This window comes from Emydura macquarii, unplaced genomic scaffold, assembly GCF_026122565.2.
Source record: "Emydura macquarii macquarii isolate MOO-44397 ecotype Brisbane River unplaced genomic scaffold, CSIRO-AGI_Emac_v2 contig_1191, whole genome shotgun sequence".
NCBI lineage: Eukaryota > Metazoa > Chordata > Testudines > Chelidae > Emydura > Emydura macquarii.
Window position 1 is genome coordinate 15,301 of NW_027131328.1, and position 8,579 is coordinate 23,879.

An 8,579-nucleotide genomic window follows, 5' to 3' on the forward strand; every position below is an offset into this window, starting at 1 on the left:
CCACAGAAGCTAAAGTAGGCCCTGAGGTTTAGAGCAAGGGAACCTTCCCAAATCTCTGAACTGCCCTGGGATTCAGGATGACTAGTAAAGAGGGAGAGGCAGCTTCTCAGCTGATACAAATCCCTAGCTCTAGTATTCAATGGAGCTCTGATCATTTAACTCACTGAGGAGCCTCTGCTCAGATTTCTGGAAGAGAAACTCCTGTGAACAGTGTCAGAGCGATCATGTGCTGGGAATTTTTGGGAACATGAGCCCAGCTCTTCAATGGTATGTAAGTGCTGAATTCACACTGAAATCTAGGTGTTGCAGGAGCTGACGTTTGAGGCTCTAGGCCACAGGCTACGGCAACCAGACTCGTTTTATTTAAAGTTGAATAGAAACCGACATAGCCTTAGAAACTGACAGCCCTGACGTTTGACTTAAAATAGAAATGTAGAAACTAAGCAGCTGAACAGCGATTGATTTACTTCCCCATCTGGGTCTTTTGCATTAGAAACAGGAACTGGAGGTTTTTGGGTTTTTTGAGATGTTGAACATTTTGTGCTGCACCTGAAGCCGGTGGGCGCAGAAGCAGTGGCCAGGGGCCGTGAACAAACCCGAATCCCGGGACTTGTGTGGGAGCCGTCCGGCTCGCGGGCAAAACCTGCCTGAGTCTGCCTGGGATCCCCAGCAACTGCCCCCTAACTAGGCAGCACCACGTGCCACAGGGGGCAAGACTCACGTGAGTGACAGGCAGGGTTCTATGGTCCCCCCGCAGCTCGGAACTTCCTGCGGCTGGGCTGGTCTTGCTCTTTTCCTGGAGGGCGGGCTGTGTCCGGCAGACTCCACCTAATGGGATGGGAGCAGGGACCGGGGACGCTGCCCCCCGCCCCCGCTGGAAGTAGCCCGACCCCGAACCCAGCTTCGGCTCTAGCCCCATCGACCGAACCTGGGTTTCCCTCTTACGGCTCCTCGTCTCCTCCGCGGCAGAAGCCCCCTCCCTGCTCCCTGCTCCCCCACCGCACAGCAGAGCTGCCCTTGCTGCCCCTGGGGGTCCTCCCTCTCCATTGCCCCCCATCACTGGCAGGGGGCGGGGCAGACTGTCCCTTTCATTGCCCCCCAGTTACTGCCCGCAGAGCAGCTGGGGCTGAGAGTTTAATCGGGCTGCGGGGAAGAGGCTTGTCCAGGGTTGATGTCAATCCACTTTTCCACTTGTACTTCAGCTGTGTGCTGAAGAAAAGGGGTTTCTCACTGGTAACCATTAACCCAGGTCGCTCTGTGACTGAACAGAGCCTTCACACTGGATCTGGTGCATCTCTTGCTGCCTAGGCTGGTAATGTCACACTGTGACTAGAGACATCTATTGATGCAATAACAGCTTAATATTTACAGATTCTTATTCATTGCACATGTTAGAATTTAGTGTGTTAGGAAATGAGGAGATCTTGCTCATTTACTAGATAATTAACTTTTTGCTGGTGACGTGTGTCAAGCTGCATTAGGATGGTAACTGGAATATAGATAAACACAAAGCGGCACATGAAATTTATTTTTATTAAACAAACGTGCACTCACTAGCATAGCCCCTGGGTCCCTCAGAGGATCAAGCCCTTTATACAGTACATGGCCTATTGTGCCTTATGTATAAAGCTTGACATGAAAAGTGAGAAGTTTTTCACTTGATTTTTTTCTTTTATATAGGAAAGCCGCCTTTATCTCAAAGTTTTTTATATGGGCTCATGAATTCAACATATTGAGTTTCTATTTAAAACTTTTAATAGATTATAATAAGCTTAGCCCTTAACATACTATCTATTAATTCAGACTTCATTTTAAACAGGTTAATTTTAAAAAGGGAAGAAAAAAAAACCAAAAAACAATGTAAAGGTTTGTTTTTTTTCTGACGGTGAACAGAACCATTGAGGGCACCTGGCACTCGGGCTGGGACATCTGCCACAGCTTGGAACCCACCCTGTAGGCTCTGAGGACTCGTCTACACATATACCTGCATCTACTTAGTGGAGTGAAACTGGTGCAAATATGTATGTGGACACTCGTATTTCAGTTTATCTTCAAACTCTTCCTAAAGGACTTAAGCTGAATCAAATCAGCCTGGTTCAAACACTTGCACTGGTTTAACATCAGACAGTAAACTAAACCAGTAAACTAAACCAGTGCAGATCTGAATATAGACCAGCCCTGAATCAGATGTCATGGCCCCTGAGATGGAGCTGATTGGAGCCCAGCACGTGTTCCAGGCTTGAGGTGTGAGAGGAGAGATGGAAGAAGGAGGGTGTCCCACTGATGAGGAACGGCAACTAAAGAAGGCCCTTAACCAGTGTGAACCTGTGGAGGAAAGATGGGAGCCAGGCGATGGGAAGAGGCTGGGCAGAGTCACTGAGGCATGTCCAGAAGGGGACACGCTTTCAACGGTGTCTGAAACTGTTCAAACTACCACGTGTGGGTGCAGCAGGAAACTGAGTGTGCCAGTGAGCTCCTATGGAACAGGTACCCAGCTTGTCTCTGCTGCTTACACTTTGTGTGCCTGCATTTGGCCAAGGTCTTGCAGTGGGCAGAGGTTGCTACCCCTCTGAAATCCTGGTCCCCATCTCCCTCTGGTCCACATCGCTTTTGTTCTCTGTGAAAAGTGAGAGGTGCACACCCAAACCATTGGAGGCAAGACCCTGCGTGTGCATGAAAATGAACCCAAGTCTGGGGGTGGCAGGTAACACCATCTGCTCCTGCATTTTTGCTGGTGCAGCTGCTGTGCCTGTGAGATGTGGCCCAGAGCTCTGGGGAAAGCTCTTCCTAAAGCTGCTGTGCAGGAAGAGGGGGATGGGGATGTTGAGATCTCCAAATCTCTCATGCTGGATCTGGAAGCTTCATCTCCCGTGGGGTGGCCAGGGGTCATTCCCCTGAGTACCCCTCTGTTGGTGTGTCACTGTCACTGATGGAAATCCCCTCTCTGGCCTGAGAATCAAGATTTCAAAGGAAACTTTCTTCAGACACGGAGAGTCAAGAGTTGCAGGGAGTCTGAGAGATTGGACCCTTGTGTGAACTCTGGGGCAGGAGCAGAGAGGCCAGTCCTTAGTCTGGGGGACCTGGGGATTGCTTCAGACTCTCAGCACAGAGGTTCCTGTATGTGTGGCAGGAAGAAGATTGATAGATCTTCCTGTTGTACATCTGATGCCTTTGCTACTCTGCCCTCATGTAACTGCACTTACATCTAGAGAAGGAGCCTTAGAAAACCCAGTGGGTCTGTCCCAGGATGGCTGCCCCCAGGGTCTCCCAGTGTCTCTTCTATTAAATGCTGTGAACCTGACGATAATGTAGCTGCAAATAGAAAAACTGAACCCCGTGTTTCTCAGATGGTCAGAGGCTGCAGTCTGTGCTGGGGATGTCTTCAGGCAGCTCTGACACCAGCTGGGTTTTGCATGAGCTAAAGGGAGAGGCAGGGGGTGAGTGGCCCAACCTCTGACTGGTCTCTGACTGCCTGACTTAATCCAGGAGGTTGGGTGTGGCTGGAGTAGACAGGGACAAGGGAATTACGTCAATATAACAGACTACTTCACTCAAGGGTGTGAAAAATCCACAGTTTTGAAAGATTCAGTTTAAACCGATCTAACCCCTAGGGTAGACAGGACTAGGCTGCCAGGAGAATGCTCCCATCAACCTCACTATCGCCTCTGTGGGAGGTTGAATAGCTACTCAGAAAGAAGCTCCCCCCTCTGGCCTAGGTAGTGTCATCACTGAAATGCTACAGCAGTGCAGATGTGGCATTGAGTGTGTGGGGAAAGTCTGATTATTTTTTCAATCTGCTTCTTCCCAGTTGAGGCCAGAAAAAAGGTGAGTGAGTGACACATTCTCAGCACTGGTCAACTGTGAGCCGAGAGTCATTCTGGGTAGCAGATCTGAGAGTCTATGCAGGAGCAGTGGGAGAAATTCAACAGTCCAGTGGTATCTTCTAGTTCTAGGAGCCATTTAACTATGTGCTGGTTGGGTGAGTGTGGGGGTGATTTGGGACTGGGTGAGTTTATTATTGTGTTTAGCCCTCGGACTGGGGGCTGTAGTTCCTGTCTGTACACAGATAGAGGAGGGACGCACTCTGGTCGTCAGAATAGAAACTTGCTAGACCGACACTCAGGCACTGATCCTGTTAATGTGTCTGCTCTCCAGAAGCTCTCAGGCTTTGTCTCTTTCAGGCTCTGGGTCTAACATCAAGCTCAGGAAATGTTCTTCCTGGCAAGTCCTAGTGCCAGTTACAGTCCCAGTTCTGATCATCATCACTACCCTAGCAGCATTTCTAGCAGGTAAGGGCCTGGCCCACGCAGTCTCTGCTCCCATTTCTGGGGAGGCAGGGAAGTGACTAACCAGTGAATCCAGTGGGTCTAAAATGGTTTGTCCTGACTTAACTGTTAGACATAATAACTCCGTCTCTGAGCATTAACCTACTGCACTGGCCCTTCAGATATGTCCTTAGTGTTAGACCCACATTAATTTCAGAGACAGTGGTGTTTTGAGGGTCTCCGGCACCCGGGGGCCAAGCTCACATTTGCACCCTCCCCCCGCCTCATGTTCCTCTTCGCGTAAGGCAGGAGGGATCTCAGCGCCGCCCACCAGGTATCCCAGGGAGTGGGGTTTGTACCTGCGGAGGGGCATGAGGTGCGCGATGCAGTGGACTCATATGCAGGCTTGGCTCCGCCTCCCCCCGATCCCAGGACTTACTGGCACACACTGCCCGCCTACCCCCTGCAGGTCTGCACCTCCGTGCCAGCTCAGATGGGGGCAGGAGGCCGGCCCTTCACAACATGCCTCCTGCATCTCCAGCCCTCCACCTGTTGTGAAGGGTCAGCCAGGCGTGACCCCCCCCCCCTGCATTTCAGCCTGCCACAAAGGGTGGTGGGTGAGTGGGGTTTTCTAAAGGAGGTAGCCAGCGTCAAGGGACATGCCATGACGGTTGCGGGCTGCGGGGCTGGAGCGGTGGGTAGCTGTGCTCCGGGCTGGTCTTTCACAGTGGGACGGGGGTCATCAGAGCCTCCTGTGTGTCCTAAAGGGCCAACCTGCCACCCCACTGCAAGCCAGCATCCAGGGGCCCTGCCCCCCCACCCCCCCACGCCGCCCTTCAGGGAAACTTTCCAAGGAGTTTGCATAACCCCGTCCCTGCTGCTGCCCTGGGGGAAGAAGGCGGCGGTGGGGCTTTCAAAAGGAGGTTACCAGAGTCGAGTGCCCCCTGAATTTCCCTGTGTGAGTTGGGACAGACTCACTTGCTGAAGGCTGTTGGGGCAGGTCCCAGCTGAACCGTCTCTTTAAAGGGTGACTTTGGCACTGAACCTTTTTAACCCACCTCTTAAACTCACAGACGGTTTCCATTTCTTAGTGTCTGGTGCCACCTAGTGGCCATTCATGTCTCTGCAAACAGCACTTTGTAAAACTAATTCACATGGCTCCAAAACCTCTGCACAGGCTTCTTTTAAGCAGAGGATACAATTCTCGGAGCTGTGCTAGTCCCTCCCACCCAGAGCTGGGAACATCCCTTGAATTCTCAGGGGAACAGACTCCTACATTGAGCAAATCTCTGTTGGGCTGGCTCTAGCATCAGATTCTCTGGGAGCCTGTCCCTTGCCCAGATTAGTGCCGTCAAAGTTTGTTCTCTAATGTGAGTCCAATCCCATCTTCATCCCAACATACGTCTCTAAAGCACAGAGCCTGGCTGGGGAGCCAGCTGGATGGGTTAGAAGGATGTCTCTGGGTTAGCTGACCCAACGTCCCACACAATCTTTATTTTTATTTGGTTTGAATATTCGTCTGTGCCAGCCATTAGGTAATATTTCCCCTACCTGCCTGCTCCACGCCTTCATGCATCTGGTGTTATCACACTCTGCTCTTGGTTGCTTGTTAGCTCCAATTTCAGTTAATTGGACCCCCAAAACTAAGCCACTAAAGAGGAGGGGGTCAGTTGCCCATCTTGTTTCAAATGGCCTATTTCCTCACTCAGCACAGCTGCCAGGGGTGTAAGGAGCCAGCAGCCTGGATCTGAGGGTGTCTCCCCCCTCATTTGCTCAGATAGAGTCAGGCTGGGGGGACACAGTCTCTGACCCTGTATTACTTACCTCATTTTCAGTGGAAAAATCCAAACCACCTCTGGCTGCTCCGGCCTCCCTTGCTGGGCCCTGCTGCCCAGAGGGCTGGATCGGATACCGAGGGAAATGCTATTATTTCTCAGAGACTGAAGGGAACTGGACCTACAGCCAGAGCCAGTGCTCTTCACTCAGCGCCTCCCTGGCTGGGATGGACAGTGAGCAGGAAAAGGTGAGCGAGCGGCAGATGCTTTATCTGAACAGATGGGGCTTGGCAGGGCTGGAATCAGGCTGGGCTTAGCCCCGTGTCCCAGAAATTGCCCTGTTGCCTCTTATGCTGAGAAACCTGAGAGTGTTTCTGGCAGCTGAATCCCAGCCCTGGCTAGAGCTGGGCTCACAGTCAGGGGTCACGGGGATCCCTCACTTCCAGCCCAACCTCCTCTTCCCCAGAGCCCCAGGTGGGAGGAGCCGTCTCTGTAGGGCTGGGCTGGCCCAGGCCACTGGCTGCCTGTTGAGACCCTGCCTCCCCAGCTCACCACAGGCAGTGACTCCATGGGGTGGGCTCCTTGTCCTGGGGAAACACTAAGGATCTTGGGCTCTGCTGGGAGTGAGCTCGGCCCTTCCTCAGAGCAGGTCCTGCCTGTTTGGCTGAGCGGGGGACGTTATGTGCAAAGTGCTGGGAAGGAGCCTGGCAGGTGCTAGCAACACCAGAGTTGCCCAGACTGGAGAAGGGCAGGGGCAGGTCTGTCCATGTAAACACGGATGTGGGGATGGAGACAGAGGGGGGTGAAGATGGCCTCTGAGCAGCCTCCAGCTCCTGCACGCGTCCCCAGGCTCCCAGCTGAGCAGGTCCCAGTCTGATGGGGCTTCCAGCAAACTGGGATTCTCGGTCAGCGATTGGCTCACTGGCTGAGGCTGCTGTCACAGGGCGGAGCTGCCAGCTGCTGTCCTGATGGCCCTTCGCTGGCCAGCTCTGACCCCTTCCAAACCTAGAAGGGTCTGGTGGAGGGAAGAACTGTTGCTCTATCAGAATCCTGTCTTGTGACTTACAGCTGGCTCATTAGATTGACTTGTTTTCAGTCTCCCTGTGGCCCGGGCTGGGCTGGTGTTGTCGGACCTGGGGCTCTCAGCTGGCAAACTACAGGTGACACATCCAAACCTGAACTTCTGAGCAGTGGCCACACAGAGCCACAGGGCAGGCGAGCACCACAGTCATTGGCCTAAATATAATCTGGTTTGTCTTATTTTGCAGGATTTCCTGCTGCGCTATAAGGGCTTTTCTGACCGTTGGATCGGCCTCCAGAGGGAGCCGGGCCAGCCCTGGAGATGGCCCAACGGCACCGAATTCGACTTCCGGTGAGTCCCTTTCCCTGTAGTAACATTGTCAGTGTTAGCTCACAGGTGTCGCTGTGCTGCCAGTGGAACAAGAATTTATCTAACCGTGGGGGTGTTTGTGAGAATGTGTCTGGATTCTTCCCCCAACATTTGAGGCCCCAGTGCAGTGTTGTCATTATTTGTATTACTGAAGTGCTTTAGGAGCCCTAGACCAGGGCCCCATTGTGCTAGGCAGTGTACAAACACAGAACAAGTTTCAGAGAGGGTGCCACACAGAGTGTGTATGAGTGACCTGTGGAATCTCCCCTTTGGGGTTGAATGGTTTCTTCCCCAAATGGTTTACAATATGGCACAGTCCTGGACACGGGGAAGGCTGCTGCTCCGTTGGAGGGGACATTAACCAGAGCTCCCTTCCCCAGTGGGCTATCTCAGTGGAAGTTAAACCCCTTAACTCTTCTGAACTGCGTAGTATGGAGACTAGCGTCTTTTCTGCACTGTTGATGTAACTTGAGGATCTCTCCCTTGGAAGGTGTTAGACAGAAATCTCATTTCACTATTAAGAGTCTGTCCTGATGGCCTGTAGGGTCTGAATCAGGCTCACAACACACTGACAGTCCCAGAGCTGCCTGGGGAGGATTGTATCAAACTCTTTTCCATGGGGAGCTGCTGCTGTTTGCTGCCATGTGAGAGAGGCCTGTGGAATCTCTCCCCTTTGGGCCAAATGGGACTGGAGAGAAAGTTTCGGTCTAGGTGAGAGCGTCAGGCAAAGCTGAGTGGTGGGCAAGTCGTGCCAAATATCTACCCAGCAGAAAGAGATCACTGGAAGTCCCAGCTGTTGTTCTTCAGCCCCCAGCCCCTTCTCCCTCTCCCTGCCCTGCAGTACCTGCTATCTTCCTACACTCTTACTTTCCCCTTTGCCAAGGAGGAGTCTGAAATGGGGCAGATGTCCCTGCTTGCAGCTCCTCCCTTTGCTGACCTGCCTGTGTGTGTAAGTGATGGGGAATGCCCAGCACTCCCTGACTCCAGCCCCTGCTGTCTGTGTTGCAGGTTTCCAATAAGAGGAGGAGGTGACTGTGCATATCTGAGTGATGAGAACTGGGTCAGCAGCTCGAGGTGTGGCACAAAGAGACTCTGGGTCTGCAGCAAACCTGATGTCCTCACAACGGGAGAAGGGACGTGACATGGAAT

At 52.5% G+C, this 8,579-nt stretch overlaps 1 protein-coding gene across 1 annotated transcript; it reads left to right on the plus strand.

Annotated features, from left to right (window-relative positions):
* The first annotated feature begins 2,208 nt into the window (after positions 1–2,208).
* LOC137152340 (C-type lectin domain family 2 member D-like) lies at positions 2,209–8,571 on the plus strand. Its single transcript, XM_067546899.1, has 5 exons — positions 2,209–2,487; positions 4,182–4,289; positions 6,101–6,288; positions 7,309–7,412; positions 8,439–8,571. Exons 1-5 carry the CDS (start codon positions 2,259–2,261, stop codon positions 8,569–8,571), a joined length of 762 nt encoding a protein of 253 aa, XP_067403000.1. The 5' UTR covers positions 2,209–2,258.
* Positions 8,572–8,579: the final 8 nt, after the last annotated feature.

Bases quoted from the DNA above. Each gene is read 5' to 3' on its own strand.
- LOC137152340 (XM_067546899.1), top strand. From the start codon at position 2,259: ATGGAAGAAGGAGGGTGTCCCACTGATGAGGAACGGCAACTAAAGAAG. The intron at 2,488-4,181 runs GTACCCAGCTTG...TGTCTCTTTCAG, and splicing joins AGTGAGCTCCTATGGAACAG to GCTCTGGGTCTAACATCAAG. The intron at 7,413-8,438 runs GTGAGTCCCTTT...TCTGTGTTGCAG, and splicing joins GGCACCGAATTCGACTTCCG to GTTTCCAATAAGAGGAGGAG.